Source organism: Lontra canadensis, unplaced genomic scaffold (genome assembly GCF_010015895.1).
Source record: "Lontra canadensis isolate GAN:19392208 unplaced genomic scaffold, GSC_riverotter_1.0 scaffold111, whole genome shotgun sequence".
Lineage (NCBI taxonomy): Eukaryota > Metazoa > Chordata > Mammalia > Carnivora > Mustelidae > Lontra > Lontra canadensis.
Window position 1 is genome coordinate 4,840,057 of NW_022631105.1, and position 18,895 is coordinate 4,858,951.

The 18,895-nt window shown below is 39.0% G+C and overlaps 1 protein-coding gene across 12 annotated transcripts in view; it reads left to right on the forward strand.

The window, feature by feature from the left end:
* The window catches only part of KMT2C (lysine methyltransferase 2C), a 206,982-nt gene that overhangs the window by 144,172 nt on the left and 43,915 nt on the right, over positions 1-18,895 (forward strand). For 10 of the 12 annotated variants that reach the window (XR_004380607.1, XM_032840119.1, XM_032840125.1 and 7 more), the window contains 10 exons: positions 689-819; positions 4,264-4,444; positions 7,753-7,857; positions 9,209-9,346; positions 9,529-9,561; positions 9,666-9,815; positions 14,695-14,827; positions 15,077-15,291; positions 17,111-17,184; positions 18,673-18,855. Coding sequence is in view for 11 of the 12 variants with exons in the window: in XM_032840119.1 (XP_032696010.1) it covers positions 689-819; positions 4,264-4,444; positions 7,753-7,857; positions 9,209-9,346; positions 9,529-9,561; positions 9,666-9,815; positions 14,695-14,827; positions 15,077-15,291; positions 17,111-17,184; positions 18,673-18,855 (1,343 nt within the window). In the remaining variant the exon portion in view is untranslated. The remainder of the gene's footprint in view (positions 1-688; positions 820-4,263; positions 4,445-7,752; positions 7,858-9,208; positions 9,347-9,528; positions 9,562-9,665; positions 9,816-14,694; positions 14,828-15,076; positions 15,292-17,110; positions 17,185-18,672; positions 18,856-18,895) is intronic. The other 2 variants (XM_032840126.1, XM_032840130.1) reach the window with 1 other exon arrangement.

Genomic DNA, 18,895 nt, shown 5'->3' on the forward strand with positions numbered 1-18,895 from the left:
ATTTGCTAATCTCATAGATCAGAATTTTGTTTTCTATCCATTTCTGATTGATTTTAAGATTGGGCATTCATAGCATATTTACGAGCATGTTTTTAGATAGTAATATATTATTACAATATATGTGTACCACAAAAACCCGATTCACAATAAACCCCTGAACTTGGAATTGCTTAATTGAAGAACACATGTTTTTAAAAAGACTTTTGTTGAATTTGCCTGATAAACTCTACAAAAAGGTTGTTCCTGCTAAATTGCCTTTAGTATACGAGTAGCCATTTTCCCCAGACTCAGGAGCATGTGATTTTTCATTATTTTAATTTTTAACACACTGTTGATGTTAAAACCATTTACTGCTCTGCAAGTAAGGAAATACTCCTTAAGAGACAATAGTAAGCTCATATTGATACTAAACAGACATGCGTTGTATTTTTAATGATACCTAAAACTTACTAATAAACTTGCTTTGACATCTTTTTGTGAAAAAGCGTGTTTGTCAAGTCCTGCTGTATACCTTAAACTTACAGTGTTGTATGCCAATTATATCTCAATAAAACTGGAGAGAAAAAAAGAAAAAGCTTGTTTGTTTATATGGATCTGAGTGTATGTTACTAAGCTATAAAGTTACTTTGGGTGGATTTGTCTGAAAACTTTAAATACCACAAACTTACAGATGTGACTGCTGTTTCAGGCTGGAGTGAGCACTTACCAGATGTTCTAGTTGACGAATCCGTTTCTGTTACTGAAAACACTGAAAAAATAAAGAAGAGATACCGAAAACGGAAAAATAAGCTCGAAGAAACTTTCCCTGCCTATTTACAAGTAATGCTTCGTTTTACATTATATTGTGTAGTTGATTAACGAAAGAAATGTGATGTATTGAGTTTTGGAAAAGGTTTTGTTACTTTGTTAAATGTTTTACTTGTTTTAATTCATTATTATAAGTGCCTTTTTTTTAACCTTTCAGAGGCCCAGAAAATTTTACCTTTTTTGTGCCTTGATACTATTAGTGAAGTTCTTTTTTTGTCCCAGTTTTTTTACTTCTAAATATTTCATAAGACATAAAAGGACATTTTGAACTAAGGAAAGCTCATTCTTCCAAACCATTTGCACCTGTGTGCCCCCCACACCCACGTCCCATGGACAGACAGCTCCCTCGGCCAGTACAGGTCAGAGTGATACATTCAGTGAATAAAGATGGCTTTATAGCAGCCAAGTTACAGCTTTAACAACTGTTCACCACTTTTAGAGACCAGTGATCCAAAGCTCTAAGTGGAATTGTTTTTGTTTTCTAAAATACACATCAAAAAAACATCCCTCAATGTGAAGACATGGTTTTCTAGGTGTAGGCTGCATGAAAGAGAATTCTCTCCAGCTGATCTGTAAGCCTGAAGTCACAGATGAGTTCCAAACCACGTGATGCTGTCTGATGCTAGTCACAGGGCGGGGCTGGTCCTCTGTCTTCAGGTGTGGAAGTGGCATTGGAGCAGACCATCACGGGGTCTCCATCTGGTCTGTTCCTCCCACGGAATAACGGCCTACAAAGATACTGCTTTATTGCTTGAATTGCAGTTATTAGTTTTTTACCTTTATTTTCCAGTTGGCTCTTACTGGTTTTAAAATACATACCCATTCAGCTAGCATCCAGCTTTTTCAGTTTTCTTTTTTGGTAGATTAGAAGTATAAAAATCAAATACTCATTTGAGTAAAAATGTCTTCTGTGTTTAATAAAACTTTTAAGCATAGTGTATAGTATGTAGTAATATATATATATATAAGTAGAAATTTTTATTAGCTAATATCTTAAGGGCAGTGACCATTTTAGAGGGGGGCCTTTAAGGCTGGAGTGGCATCCCGGGTTTGAATACCACTGTGCTACCAGTTAGCGATTTGATCTCATTCTGTCCGCCATCTGTGTGCCCCAGCAATGTTGGGAGATTGAATAGGAAGTATGAACTTGTGCCATACGTGTTGGCTTTCTTTAATAAATGTTTTATTTTCCCCGGATTCCCTTCAAATACCCATTCATCCTGTGTACCCCCTTTTTAAACATGTAATAGTCATTTTACTGGTCAGGAGATCTGGCCTTTCATCGCATCCTGTTTGGTTCCTCTCATCCCCTTCCCCTCCCTTTCTTGGGAATATTGAGCACATGACCTGCTTCTCCACCTCTGCCTCCTCCTGCTGACCTTCTGAGAGTGCTGTATGTAGGCACGAAGCCTTCTTTAGCTACTTATGAACACAGGAAAATACTTTGGAAAAGAGCTTTAAGAGTAGTGGATCTGATTTCCTGATCACTGCTATAATCTTGATCTGTTGAGCTGGATTTTTTCCTCTGCTGTCCCTCAGTAACACCTAACCTTTCTTTGGGCAGGGGGATGTGAAGGAATCCTTTGTAATGCTGCTGTTTCTTGGACATCTCGTGGTAGCAGGTTGTGTTTTTCCCCTACTGAGGGAATACATAGTGATGAAAGCCCACAGGAGTTCAGCAGCCATTTCCCAGTTTTCCTTTATTAATCTTAACAGTATCAGGATAAACTGTAAATATGTAATCTACCCAATAGAAATATTTATGTGGTCTCCTAAGACCTAGTGCTGCTGTGTGACCTTAGGAACCCCTGTGGCACATTAAAGTCTCCAGTTTGTTCTGGGAGTCACATTATGAAATCTGAAGCCATATGGAGCCATTCCTTTATATAAAGTTAACAGAAAGTTGTCAGATTGGTACGAATGTTAACACCGTTGCTTATAAATAGCACTAAAGTCATCCTGAGTCACTTAAAGGGAAAAGGTCTTGCTAATCATAGTCTCAGACTTCCACCAAAGGCATGAAATAAATGATCTCAAGTTCCAAGATGCTCTGCCATTCTCGGTTTTTCCTCACGATAAACACACTCTTGAGTGGATCAGACTCTACCTGGTGCTCTAACTCTGCTGATTTTCAGATTTTTCTTAGTGAAACAGTGTGTTCACTTAAAAAATGTGAAAATTTCAAATCAAATAGATCATCACCTCTACGAGATGTCACATACCTCCTTCCCCCATCCCATTGCAGAAGTTAGCATTATTAACAGTTCAGTGTTTATCCTTCCGGAATTCATTCTATAACTTACTTTTGCCGAGTGGGAATAGTCTTGGCTTGTATTTGATGTTTTGCTGGACACATCACTCCACTTGCCTTAATACTGTATTTCAGAGCTTTTCTTTGACAGCATAGCTCTGCATCCTTTTAAAAAATTGATGTGTTTTATAGTTTGGGTATCAATAATTTGTTTAGTCATAATGCCTTTGACAGACATTGAAGCTGCTTTCACTTTTGGTATTGTAAAAAATGTTGCAGTGAACCTTTCCTGTGTATGTGTCTTTGGCGAGAGTGTGTTAAGTGTTGAGTTTCTGCAAAATTGTTTTCTACAAAGGATCCTTCTAGACAGGACCACCTTACAGAAAATAGACTAGAGCTTCTGCTCTGGTTGTTGGGTTGAAGTGAAGGGGGGGGCAGGTCCCAAGGGCTTCCTTTTGTCCTTCTTACTGATCCTTGAAAAGTTTTGGAGTGATTCTCTAGTTGTAAGCAACTCAGCTTGAAACACTGGTCTCTTGGGTAGAGGAAGTATATTGAAATGGAGAAATGTTAATATGAGAAAGTGAATAAAAAGCCAAAAGCCTTTAATACTAAATTTTGTGCACATAGTATGGTTCAAATGACTATAAAAAACCCTCTTTCAGATTTATAGCATGTTCAGTCTTTAATGTGGCTGTGTGAATCAATATGAGGTTACTAAATGTACCTGAAGTATGTAAATATTAAAGCTGTAGATCAAACCCTTGTGTTATTCTCTGCAAGTAATCTATAAATACTAATAATATTCACGAAACTTTAGTTTTTTTAAAAATATGAATCCGTGCCAAGAGTATTACAATTTTATCAGTTTTTAAATTTAATTGTTGCCTGATCTCCTGGAATTAACTGGATTATTATGTTGCATTTCCTAGAAACATGTTTGACATAAGTGTGTGATTTTATTTGCATAATTTTATTTGTCTCCAGTAAAACTACAAAAACATCTTTTAAAATAAGGGGCAATCTGTGTAAAGCAATTGACAGGTTATTTCTGTATTTATATATTTCTGTATTCAATTTCTATATTCTTGAATATCAAGTTTTTGTGTTATTTCTGACTTCTTGTCAAAAATGGCAGAATTACCTGTTAGCATTTTAGAATTATATAACTAAATCAGTCATTTTCATATGTGCTTATCTTTATCTAGGAAGCTTTCTTTGGAAAAGATCTTCTAGATACAAGTAGACAAAACAAGCTAAGTTTAGATAATTTGTCAGAAGATACAGCTCAGCTTTCATATAAAACAAACATGAACACAAATTTCTTGGATCCTTCCTTAGATCCACTGCTTAGTTCCTCCTCAACTCCAGCAAAACCCGGGACTCACGGTATGTGGAATAATTTACGATGCGTTCTTTGTCATGTGACACTTGGATTCCTTGTAATAAAGCCTTTGAAATGCTTTAGTTTGGCCTCATATGCTTTTAAAAGTCAGCTTCTTTGAAGTATAATATACATTCAGTAAGTGCAACTACTTGACAGGTCTTTAGGGTTTGGCAAATAAATTTGTCGGTGTAACCGCCGCCAAAATCAAGTATTGCAGAGGAGAATGCTCAGCTTATAATATGCTAAGGATAACATAAGGAGGTGTAATTTTGCCATAGTTGGTGAGTAATAAATGTAATAACCTTTGATTTAAGTGGGATGGATTTTTGTTAATGACATAACCCAAGGAAATGCAGAAGATGGGAGAAGAAAAGAAGAGCGCTACAGCTGGGGCCCAGCTGCCAGTCTGCGCTAATTTAATGAAATACAGTCTGTTAGATCACCGTTTCTCACTGCTGACCGTTTGGGCCAGATGAACCTTTGTTGGTACATTGTGGGGTACGTGGCAGCATCTCTGTCCTCATGTCGTGATGACCAGCAGCATCTCCAGACAGTGCCAAATGTCCCTGCAAAACTGCCCCGATTGAGAACCACTACCTTACGTAGAGTGAACATGGGGGCTATTTAGAAGCAGGGAAAGGTATGAGACGTTAATACGCTTACAAAGTGATATTAAGGCTCTGAGAGTTTAACTAGTTCAGTATGTAGGAATGATGATCACAGAGTTTCTGCCCCACTTCTAGATTTTTATCTTACTATCAGTCGTATATTAATGTTTTTCTGACAACCTTCCCCTTTTACTATTGATTACCTTTTTTTAACTCAGTGAATTTGATAAACTCAATTTGGAAAATGATCTTAAGGTGACCTTTTACTGAGAGATGACTTTTGATATATTACAGCTCTATTAACTTGGCATTACCCTGGATTGGCATACAGGCTTCTATTTTAACTTCTCAAAATAATTAGAAGCAGTCTTACCCGCTCTTGCACACATACAAGATGTCAGTCTTATTGTTGGCAGTGGGGAAGTTAAAACAGTGGTCTAAATTAGGCCATGGTTTTTGTTTATCTTAGGAGATCATTTTACTTTTACTTTAATTCTGTTGCTTTAAGTGCTCACCTGCTCTTACCAAGTCAGTATATTGTTAATAGATAGCGAAAGACTTGTGGATCCTTCAAACAGTATCTTAATGGAAGGATATCTTCCTGTAAAAATCTTGACTAGCCATTTTAAAAACTTAACTATAATTTACTTTCACTTGAGTTTTTATGAAGAAGAGAACTGAAGTTGGGCAGAAGACATATTGTGGCAGGAAAAATAGTGATATATTCACAAAACTGCAGAGAATGGTTCAGTTGTGAAGCCAGAATGGAGAGGACCAGAATAGCACCTGTTCTAAAACCCAGACTGAATGGGACATTCTCTGCAGCTGAACTACTCTGGCCTTTCTAATAGGGGAGCTTATGAGTAGCAGCTTGTTGTATCTCATTCAGTATAATCTATCACATCATTTCTAATGATTTGTTGGTAAGATAGAAAAATCCCTTTCTTAAAGTAGGGGTGAACTTTTAAAATATTTTTGAAAAAATGTTAGTTATAATTTATGTAGTAGAATTTCATTGGTTTAATAACACACAGAATGCCTGAAATAATTCAGATTATTTTCCTGAAGGCGTCTAGAGAAGACACTATTGAAGTGATTTTATTTCTCTAAAAACTTTACAAATATTTGGGCACTTAATTTACCTTAGTTTTTGGCTTGAAAAATGAAAGTATTCTTACAAATTCTGTTTGAGAAGTATGTTAAGTGGGACAAGACTATTTGTGTCTTACAGGGATATTTTATCTAGGATCTTACATGTGTTTTATGTCCCCTCCCCCCTTTTTATAAAAAGTAAAAACACAGGGATTTTTTTGACAGGGATTTAAAAATGCAGATGTTTCTTATATTAGTTATTAAAGCTAGCCTTTTGTCTTACTGATGAGTCTGGAAACCAACTTTGGGGTCCTCCTTGGCTCTGTTATCTGACACTGCGCCCCGGATGCGCCCACAGATTTGTCTCTGCTTCAGGAGGTAGCCCAGAGTCGACCACGTCTTACCTCCACTCCCCCTCCTGCTCTAGAGTGCCTGGTGTGACCACCTCTCACTTGACTACAGCAGCAGCCTCTTGATAGGTCTCCAGGCCAGCCCTGCTGCCAGCGTTCCCTACGCCCACCTCCCTCAGTCTGTTCTACACACGGAAGCCAGCGCTTTCCCTTTCAGATATCACTCATGTCCCCTTCTAGCTATCCACCTTCCAACAAGTTCCCGTTCTGCTTTATGTTTCTGAATAGAACTCAGCCTTCACCATGACTTAGAAAACCATATGGAATCTCACTTTAGCTGCCTTTTATTTCCTACCCCCCTCCTTCCCTTCACTGCTGTAGTCAACCACACAGACCACACTTGGCAAAACCCCTCCTGCTTCCGTCTTTCCGTCTGCTTTTCCCTTTGCCTGGAGTGTTCTCTCCATCTTTATGCATCTTACTCCCTTACTCATTTACATTAATCCTTGGTCATGTCCTTTAAATGGTCTTCCCTGACCACTTTATCTAATACTTTATCATCTCCACATCTTATTCTTAATCCTTTGTCCTTACTGTTATCTTCATAGCACGTACACTGCTGTCATGTATTTGCTGGCTCCCTCTGAGAAAGTGAACAAAGTGAGCGAGCACTTGCTTTGGTTATTCTGAATTCCCAGTGTCTGGGACAATGCCTGTTAACGTAATCCATAGACATGATTCTGTGGGTCCGGGAGTATTTTTGAACAAGTACATGAATGATTAATCAGTATTAAGATCAAGGTTGGAAGTAGGCATCTAACTAGATGGTACTCCTTTATATTTTACAAGGAATTTCTAAATGCATTTGACTTTGATATTTATCTTCCGTGTCTTATTTTCTAGATGTCACTTTTAGAAATGTCACTTTCTTAATGCATTTTTTTTTTTTTGCTTTCTTAGAGCATTCTATTTTACTTTTATTGCCTTTATTTCTCTTATTGGTCTTTAAGTTTTATTGTTAACAAACAGTCACAAAACAAGAAGTAGTCTTAATTTTTAATGTTTTGTTATTCAAAACGTAGGTGTGTGTTTTCTTTGAAAAATTCCTTACTTTAGAAGTAATAATCTTACGATTCTAGCACTTAACTCCGTATCTGCTATAGTCTAGATGTTTAGTGAATGGTTGAACGAGTGAGTGTGTTTTAGAACTTAATGTCTAGGACAATATTGAGACTTTAAAAATATACTTGCTATGCTTAGGTACGACTGATGACCCCTTAGCTGATATTTCTGAAGTCTTAAACACAGATGATGACATTCTTGGAATAATTTCCGATGACCTTGCAAAATCAGTTGATCATTCAGGTATCTATGTCTGTATTTGTCTAGTGTCTGTTTTATGATATGGTGAAAGGCGTGTGTGTGTGCTCGTGTGTGTGGAATAAGTTTAGTCTTCTCTGAAATGGAAAGAAAGTTTGTTTTGGCTTGTCAACGAACTCATCATTTTATTTGATCTACCTCAGCCCCTTTGCTGTAGGAGAGGAGATAGCAAGTTAATTTCTGTCGTCTTTCTGATGGCATCAGACTTCAGGCTTGTCGCCCTGCAGTCTTGCTGTGTCCTGTTTCTTCTTTGTTTGCGTGGCTCTCACCTCCCGCTCCTGTGGTAACCCTCCATTTATTCGGTTTGGGTCTTGTAGGTCTTCATTTATGCACTTTCCAGGTTGAGAGCTCACCTTTTCCATTTGGTAAGAAACTGAGCCATGGATGACGGCTGACTAGACGTAGTCTTTTCTATAGTGATTTCAGCTGAAACAGCCTGTAGGTGCATGCGTACTGTTAGAGTGCTAATTTGTCACTAATCCACCCTCGCTTTTCCCTTTGTGGGGGCAGCTAAAGCTCGGTACGGCTGTGCTGTGCTTTGGATGACTTTGTCACTAGTTCCTTTTTTTTTTTAATGAATGGTTTTATTCTTCTTATTGTGTAATTTATAGTATTACCCACATGTTATAGAGTTAGTTCCTAATACAAGAGTATATAAGGGGAGACTAAATTTTAGTTTTTAATGGTAGTAGTACTGAGAGAGCATGATAAAGTAGATGGTAGACCACTTTTCAATGTGATTTTTGCCTGGAAACCAATTTGTATGAAATAAACCATGTTATGTTATAAATATAATCTATATCTTGTTTTGTGGCTACAGAATATTTCCAAAATATGATCTGTGGTCGAAATTATTCACAGAAGGATAACGTTGACTAAACATTGAGAATTTTAGAGCATTAACTTTCATGAAAGTCTGTCCCTCCTGTGTCACACACTATAGGTGATTGTTGAACTATACATTGGAAATTACTATTTCCAAGCTAAAGCAATCACTTACATATTAAATACTACATATCAAATCTTCTTGTAGATTACTATATTAATGATGTAGTGCTTATTTTTTGTGGCAGTTTAGAACCACGTGCGTTCTTCTGTTCCTCAGGAAATGTATTTACTTTGATTAAACTTTAAGTGGCACCTAAGTTTACATTGTGCCTGCTTTATACCGATTGACCATGCAAATTGAAACAAGAACCATGATTAATTTAGAATTACAAACTTTTCATTGCTCTGTTTTAATCATATTGTTGTATGTTGATGCAGGTAAATAGTGCTGTGCATTTTATTTGAATATTCAGAATTCACTTGTAATCTGTTTACTTTACTCCTATAGCCGGAATAGATATTGGTCCTGTTGCTGATGACCCGTCCTCTTTGCCTCAGCCAAGTGTCAATCCAGGCTCCCGACCATTAAGTGAAGAGCAGCTGGACGGAATCCTCAGTCCTGAGCTAGACAAGATGGTCACAGATGGTAAAATATTTGCCCCACATCTAGGCTTTCTAAAAGACTTGAGTAAATATGATTTTCAAAGATTTCTGCATGCTTCTTTGTCATTGAACTTCTCTCCTGATCATTTCTGTGTCAAATGCTGTATTGTGTCAGTACGTTGACGTGGTAGTTGTTAATATTTGTGTTTCTTTGTTTTATCCTAGGAGCAATTCTTGGGAAGTTATATAAAATTCCAGGTACTCGTTTGTATACTTCGAGTCTATGAAAATTGCATTCCGTGTACTTGGGCTCCGATAGTCTTTTGTTTTAATCTCACTGTCACTGTCCTTCTGTGTCACAGAGCTTGGAGGGAAGGATGTCGAAGACTTGTTCACTGCTGTGCTGAGTCCTGCAGCCACTCAGCCGGCCACGTTCCCGCAGCCTCCCCCGCCCCCAGCGCCGCAGCTGGTGCCCATACACAGTCAGGGTACGTCACCTCTAGAAAAGTTTCGTAAGTACCCTCGTGCAGTTTCTCTGCTGTTGCTGAAGCAAATCAGCCTTGTCCCTTAGAAATAAGGTATAGAAACCGAAAGCAGAAAACTCTCTTTTGTGGCAATGGAACAACACTTAATTTGAATTTATCTCAGTCACTCCCCTACCCCCATGAACTTCCCCAGCCCTCTGGGATCTACTTTGTGACCAGAGTTCTTTTGCTGTCTTTACTGGCAGTTCCCCTTCAGTCGGCCCTTCCTGCGCACACGTTTGGAGACTGACCCCCTGCACCTGGCTGCCCGGCCTCGGCTTCCCTGTCATATCCCGAGTGAGCAGATAGCCACCTGCACACACGGCCCCATCTTTCCATTGTGGCAGGTGGCACAGCTGTGGATGCCTGTTTGGATAGTTACGGTTTTTGGATAGTTACGGTTTTTCCTTGAGACCGTGAGCTCCTTGAAGGCTGGGGTCATATCTGTCCCTGTCACTGTCTGCTCCCCCATGGAGTGTGTGCTCAGCGCATCCTTTCAGAGTAAATCTGCCACATTTTTCCACTGTCAACTTCAGATCTCCAATTTTGTAGAAATCTGTCTTGGGTCAGTTTTCTTCTACCTACTTGTAACTAGTTGCCAGATAATCTAATTTCTCCGTGTTTCTGGAGAGCTGAAATTGGATGACTTAGACTTAAAATTTGCGAAGGTACGTGAGGGAAACCACCACAGGTGTGGGACTCTCCGTGGAGGTGGTTGGAATCCCGTGGGGTGATGTGGGTGCTTGGTGATTTGAGCGCAGGGTCCCGTCTCCGTACCCTGGTCTTACGGCTTCATGCGGGTATATTGAGCTAAGGAATTTAATGATGTTTTTCTAACCCTTTACATTGTTTTTGTAAAAGTGCTGAAATATGCAAATAATTTAATGTTATCTTTACTACCAATTTTGTATATACATGAAAAATGTCATAATGCACATAATTAAAATATTTTAGTTTCTGCCAGTTTAGCCTCTAAACATAAATTTACCTTGATTTTTTTCTAGACTAAACATGTGATTTACATCTGGATAAAATAGACTCATCATAAGTGCTTCTTGTCTTAATTGTTCCCATATGTTTCCTTAATGATTAAGAGTGCAACACTTCAGTATTTCTCTTCTCAGCATAATAAAAAACCCGTATCTCCATGTTTTCTGAAATGGAAAATAATGATTTTAGAAATCAAATCAAAGATGCTTTTTTTTTGAGAGCGGGCATGTGCTCATGGGTAGGGGGAAGAGGGTAGGAGCAGAGGATAAGAGGGAGAGAGAATCTTAAGCAGCCTCCATACCCAGCACAGAGCCCGAAGGGGGACTCAATCTCACAATAGCTCATGACCTGAGCTGAAATTAAGAATTGGACACTTAACTGACTGAGCCACCCAGGCACTCCAAAGATTCTTTTTTTAAAAAGATTTATTCATTTTAGAGAGCTAGTGAGAGAAAGTGAGGAGGGGCAGAGGGAGAGAAAGAGAACCCTAAGCAGACCCCGATGTAGGGCTTGAGCTCAAGACCCTGAGATCAGGACCAGAGCTGAAATTAAGGGTCAGAGGCTCAACTGATTGCACCACCCAGGGTGCCCCAAGATGCATTTTTAAATAAACAATTTCACTGTGATGATTTAAATCCTCTCACAGTGTAGGCTCATTTTTGAAAGGTTTTGAGGGGATACCTTTGTTTTGTTAGGTGCTTATGTGTGATACACAGATGAGAGAGACTCCTGGAAGGAGTTTTCATCCTGCTATCGTAGACTTTCAGGTGTACAGCTAGTTTATATCATAGTAGACCATGGTTCAAGTAGGACCTTCAAAGTCATTAAGATATCATGTTTTGGAGAATAACAGTTCTGACTTAAGCATGATGAGGCCACATACATAGTGACACATAGATATTCAGTAATGGCAACTTGAACATTTTCTAGAGCAAAGGAAGAGTAGGTGAGTAGCGTTTAAGGAGCAAAAGTAGAAAATGCACGTTGGGTCTAGATTGTACGTAAATGGCTGTGAAAATAGGCAGTGGCAGTTGGCCTTTTCTTCTGCGGGTTACTTAGAGCCATCCGAGATCTCACACCAGTGATGTGACCTGATGGGTTACAGGTTTCGGCAGTATTGGGAAGGAGTTCGAGACAAGGGTTAATACTAATGAGTTTATTGTGGTTGGGACTAGGTGAAAATTTGGGTTCCATGCATGTAAGTGTATCTGCAGTGCTAACTGAAAAAAAGCAGTGGATATGAGAGACAGGGATGTTAGAACACAGAGGACTCTGCTCCTGAGTGGTTGTAAGGTACTAGGAAAGTGGGACAAAAGTGAAGTAGACTGATGGGAGCCAGGCTTGCCTACAGGTAATCAGGCTGTATACTAGAAGCGCAGAACAGAGAGGACTGGGTGTGTGTGTCTGTGTGTGTTAGTGTTAGAGGGCAGTAGAGGTATAACATTTAGTTTCAGACCACTGTTAGTTCGTTGGAAATGACGATATACATTGTTCTTACAGGCGGAGTTACTTGTGGCTGTTAGGCAATATGTGCTGTAGAGTACAGAATCTTGAAGAACTCTTAAATGTGATGAATTACAAGCTTAACTCTCCAGACTTATATTAGATATGCAGTTAGATGTTCCTTTTCTTTCTCCTTTTTAAGAGTTATGTGAAAGTGAAAAAAGCAGTGATGGAGACTGCATGAGAGGCCTAGGATCTTAGAGATGAGGATTGTTAGAGATAGGGGACAAAGTCGGGTAGGATGAATGCTTGACAGATGTTTCATTGGACAGTAAAATTGCTGGTAATCTTCAGCCGAGTCACTTCAGTAGCAGTAGTTCAGGAAGGGTGCCGGAATGCAGTGTTAGCCCAGTGATACAGAAGGTCAGAGAGCGGAGAAAGGAAATTTCAAGAAGATTGGGATAGAATAACTTGAAATCACGTTAGCGGAAGGTTAAGTGAAGTAACTTTTCTATCATTACTATGATTCATGCCTTGAAACATTACTTTTATAAGCCGGTATCAATCATGTTGAGTTGTACGGTAGACGACAGAGACTGAGAGACAACACTTCTTAATTAAAATAGTGACAAAAGAAAAATGCTTTGCATTTACTTCCGTGTCCTTGCGCAAGTTATTTAACCTCTGGGTCTTTGCTTCAAAGGAGCTACATGTGATAACCCGTTTCCTAGGTGGTGGTGAGGATCCAACAGGTAATACATGTAAAGCTTTCAGAACAGTGTTTGGCATATAGGGAAATGCTTCATAAACTATTATTATGAAAGGGTTCAATGTGGTCATGTTGTGGTTGAGATAGTGCTGACATGGATCACATTGTCATTATCAATAAAGAAGCTTTTGTTTCTCTTAATTACATGAAAGACATTTGAGATTTTTCAGTCAAATCTTAACATTCCTTAATGGAACCTACTTTTCATTGAAACTGAAAATAGAGGTAACATTCTGCTTGGGATAAAAGCAGAAGTGTTGTTCCCTGATCTCCTCCTTGAAGGGAACATAGATGTCCTGAGACACTTGTCACTGTTGTGTTCTTATCCAGTGGGTCCAGCTCCAGCACTTAGTAGAATAAGCCCTAGTTGGGAAGTCAGATAGCTTGTAGAAGTCCTTGAGACAAAATCCTGAAAGCCTGTGGTAATCCGTCCCAGAGTCCTCCCTAAGAACTGGAGATGTCTAAACTCGGAGTTGTTCCAGTTAGAGGATCTGGTTTAGGTGACAGGACGTTATGCAGTACCAGACTTGTGGGTGAGATGCGGCTCCTGGTGGTTCTTTTTTCTAAGGGCATGACAAAGTCCTTGTTAGGAGTTCTCTGTCATTACACCAGTTGGGCCAAATATTAGCCAACTCTGTAACTGTATATCCATTTGTATAATTGATTGTTGACGTAGACATGGGTCTCCTACTGTTACTCTGGGTGTTGCAACAGAGGCCATGTGCTTACTACTTCAGAGTAGGTCTCTAGATTGGGAGGAGGTTTTTGAAGGTACAGAAAACTGTGCAGATAAGGACAGTTGGCTGTTCCTCAATAGTTCAGACCAGTAGAGGATCATAATAATCAAAGTTGGCGTTACCTGCTTGAGGAGAGTTAGGGGATGCACATGGTGGTCTTACTACGGTTTGCCTACTGGCTGTTTAGGAAGAAGATGATCAGAGATTTGAAGCTTGTAAATAAGCTGGAATGAGAGTTAAAATGTGTGTGGGTTGAAACTGCAAGCACGTAATGAAAATGAGGCCCAAAACAGAATGTATGTATTTTTAACAATAATCATCTGTTTGATAATGGTAGATGAAATATTGCTTGTTCCAAATAATTTTAGACCACATACCAACTTAAGAATCATGGATGGTTTTTTTGTATTAACACCAACAGGGGTAAAATATAAAGAGCCATCTGTTTGTAAATTTTGAATGAAGGAGAGAATATTTGATGAAATTTACTAGCATTTGCTGCAGAGTCATTCTTTCTGTGGAGCTGATATGTAAGGAGTAGCTCGCCGCATGCCAGGCACCATGCTGAGAACGCCCATCCATTGTGACAGTGACGTCACAGAGTAGCTTCATGGTGTAGAAGCAGTAACTGACTCTTTTTTAATGGGTAGCAGAAATCAAGCTTCAAGCCCAAGGCTGTCAAACTCCAACACACATGCTCTCTGCAGTATACTGTGATGAAGTAGGGAAAAGTACAGAGACCATATTGCAAAATAGTATAACTAAAAACTACTCTTTGTGCAATATTTTAGCTTCATGTTGAAATAAAAAGCCTACTTTTAAAGAGTGCTAGGAATGTTTCTTTGGAAATACTACTCAAAAATAAGCTGCTTTTAAAAAGTTATTTATGAATAATATGCAAACTGAATTGTTGTTTTCTTCTTCAAAGATGTTTTTTCCCGGATGCCACTCATGAATGGCCTTATCGGACCCAGCCCTCATCTCCCACACAATTCTTTGCCTCCAGGAAGTGGATTGGGAACTTTCTCTGCCATAGCACAGTCTCCTTATGCTGACGCCAGGTATCATCGGCTTCGTTTTCCGTGGAAACTTAAGTTGCAATAATTTTTATTATAAAAATGTTAATTGGTCTATCTTAAGTTGCTTTGTACTGCATAAGTGTATGTTACATATATTAGGATCTTTGCTAAAAATTATCTAACATGTTATCTACTTTGTAATAAGAAGAGGTCTTAAGGAAATTTTACTTGACCATAGTATTTAGAAAGTAATTTTATGTGTATGAAGTCAAGTTATTTATTATTTCCCAGGGATAAAAATCCAGCATTTAATCCAATGGCAAGTGATCCTAACAGCTCTTGGACATCATCAGCTCCCATGGGGGAAGGAGAAAACGATACAATGTCAAACGCCCAGAGAAGTACACTGAAGTGGGAGAAGGAGGAGGCTCTGGGAGAAATGGCAACAGTAGCGCCCGTTCTCTACACAAACATTAATTTCCCCAACCTGAAGGAGGAATTCCCTGGTAATTCATGGATATAGTATTGCTGTCTGTGTTACCAGCTTTCCTGCATGTGCAGTGCCTGATTGTTTTTTTGTTACTGTAGTAGAAAGACCGTGTATCACCACTAAATTTCATCAGGTACAACTGCATACCATGTGAAGACTCCGTAGGTGTCTGGAAAGATCTTGCATTTTCTCAGTCCTAGACCCTGTATCCCTTTGCATATTTCCTAAAAGTTAATTTCAGTTAATGAAATAATGTTTTCCTGCTCTTAGCAGTCTTCCTAAATGTGAAACTCAGTGTTGTGTTACCTGTGTAACTCTACCCAAAAAAAAAAAAATCTAGAACAGGAACTCAATGTGTAGTCAAGAGTACAGTTAGGCTCAATCAGACCCTATTCTCAGAGTCTGTTCCCAACCAAGCTAACTCAGTAGTATTTGCCCCTTTCCCTAGCAGTCCAGCCTGTTTGAAAAAGTCAGATGGTATAAAGGTACCCTTTTTGAAAATTCTGCTTAACCAGAGGATGAACTATTTAGATTAATAGAATGTCATTTATAGAATATTTTTAAGCAAACATTGATTAATTATGGTGAGTTCATGTTGCCAGACAGACTAGGATAGAAAACGTTATTCACACTCTGTCTTAGAGTCATTTCCCTGCTACCAGCATATAGCGCTTTTTAAAAAAAATTTTTTAATTTTTATTTATTTTTATTTATTTATTTGACAGACAGAGATCACAGGTAGGCAGAGAGGCAGGCAGAGAGAGAGGAGGAAGCAGGCTCCCCGCGGAGCAGAGAGCTGGATGTGGGGCTTGATCCCAGGACCCTGGGATCATGACCTGAGCCAAAGGCAGAGGCTTTAACCCACTGAGCCACCCAGGCAACCCAGCTTATAGCTCTTTTAAATAACCTGGAGGTTGCCCAGAAGTGGATTTTCTTAAAGATGACACCTGTCTTTCAGGTATCTCTTTGTGCTACTTTATTCATTCTATATAGAAATAAATGCTACCTTACACAACAATAAAAATCAGTGGTTTAGTACAGGGTTGTCTAGTAAAGGAATATACATAATTTTCAAATACTGTTTTATCCCACCTTCATTGGCTGTTTACAGATGAGCATATCTGGCTCTGTTAAGTCACTTTGCATCAATGTCCATTATCCTTAGAATAGAACTATGATTTTTTTTAAAGTAATTTTCTTTAGTAATTTTATTATGTGATTCTAGAACCCCATGAGTTAACATGTTAAGGCTGTTGCTATGTCACCATCTTCATTGGCTTTCTTAAAACCTTTTTTTTTAATGGCTTAATCATTTCTACATTTATCACTGTTGATTTCACCCATATTTCACTTTGTTTGCTGTCCTGACACTGTGAATTTCATAGAAATGATTTGAAATTGTTAGTTTTCCATATGTTTGTTGTGCACAAGTGCTGGTGAGATTCTTATTTATAATTAGGATTACTTCTTTTGGTCAGATTAATAGACTTCTCTTGAGTGCAGATATTTTATAGAACTCTTAGGTTCGGTTCTGTCTGGTGGCATCTACATGGTTGAGGGAACGTGTTACCTTTGGCTTAACTTTATCTTGGCGGCTCAGCCCATTTGACTTAAAAGCTTCCCCGTTCTCTAGCGAGACGGTTAATGAGGCGGCACTTCATTTAGCAGATACATGTCTGGCCTACTCTGTGCCTGGAACTTTATGCTGCACCAAGAACTGGACTTAGGTCCACCCATTTTAGGAGAACGTAGCCAGACTAAGTTGAGCTGTCAGCACCGCACGGCGATGCGTCTGACCTCAGCTCTGTAACTGTGCACGTGCTCTTCTGTTGCAGACTGGACCACCAGAGTGAAGCAGATTGCCAAGCTGTGGAGAAAAGCCAGCTCACAGGAAAGAGCGCCTTACGTGGTATTTACCAAAACTCCCATGTATCAGATTCTTTATTTTTTTTTTAAGATTTTATTTAATTGTTAGCGAGAAAGAGTGCAAAAGCAGGGGGAGATGCAGGCAAAGGGAGAAGCGTGCTCCCCGCTGAGCGAGGAGCCCGGTGTGGGACTCCATCCCAGGGTCCTCGGATCATGACCTGAGCCGAAGGCAGGCGCTTACTTAACTGACTGAGCCACCCAGGCGTCCCTATGTTAAGTATTTTTACTGTCTTGGGTTAATGAAAAGATTTACCATTGCACAAAATACATCTTAATACTCGCACAATTAATAAACAGCTTTGTTTTTATGGTGATTTCCTAGTTTATTATGCGTTAAGGTAGAATGTGGTATTTTCATAAACTGGTTAATTAGAACCACGATATTGAAGATGAAATCAGTAATTTAAGGAGCATGTTTAATTCATTTCACTTTTTTAGAAAAAAGATTTTATTTATTTGAGAGAGGGAGAGCTCATACAGGGAAAAGCAGACTCCCTGCTGAGCAGAGAGCCTGATACGGGGCTGGATCCCAGAACCCTGAGATTAGGACCTGAGCTGAAGGCAGAGGCTTAACCTACTGAGCCACTCAGGTGCCCCTCATTTCACTTAAAAATAGTTTCATCTCTTCAAAAGAGTACTAATTTTTGAGGCTACGTTAGCGTGCCTCAGTTTCTTCTACAATAAGCTTTTTTTTGTATTAAGTTTAATGAAGAATCTTTATGTATTTTGAAAGAGACATACCTGGACACCTTTAAGGAGCTTTTGAAACATGACCTTTGTGAGAAATAGTCAGGATATTTTATAATAAGGGTCACAGTTTAGATGGTGAATTATTTTCTCCCAAAGAGGCAGATTAAGGTTTTCAGCTTCATCCAAATCCTGGCTTCCCTCTTAAAGCATATTAAATGGACATGATTGTTTTTGAAAAATATATGCATTTATTTTCCAACTTGGCTTTCAGTGCATATATTGTCAGAGATAGTGAATGTTTGGGTAAAGCAAAATAATGTTTTTGATGTGTTGATAATGCCTTGTTTTCTTTCACCTTGACTGTGGTAAGGTAAAGGCAGGATAATTTTAGTGTTTCTCACTGTTTTCTTTAATGCTAAGCTTCAAATTCCAGATTTTAGATTTAGAGGATTGATTAAATATTTTCCTTTACTCTCAATTGGAGGGGGAGGTTAATTTTTCCATTTTTGAAGGGTCCTTGAAGATTAGGATTGAAAATAATAGATTACTGGGTTCTCTAGCCTGGTGCAGACAGAGTGATGGAAACCCATCCTCCGCTGAGGTCACATGCTTTAAACATGGGGGAAGACGGGGCCTTGTCCAGAGGCTTCACACGGGAGCCTGGAGGCTCTTTTCAACTCTTTAACCAAACTTTATCGTATAAAGTTTATCATAGTTTTACTTTGTTTCGTGAAACATGTTACATTTGTTGGAATATAACTTCCTTCCTCTTTTTTCAAAGCAAAAGGCCCGAGACAACAGAGCTGCTTTACGCATTAATAAAGTGCAGATGTCAAATGACCCGCTGAAGAGGCAGCAGCAGCAGGACAGCGTCGATCCCGGTTCTCGCGTCGACTCGGACCTCTTTAAAGACCCATTAAAGCAGCGAGAATCAGAGCATGAACAGGAATGGAAATTTAGACAGGTGTGTGTTTTTGTTTTTAATAATTTGCTTCTAAATTGCA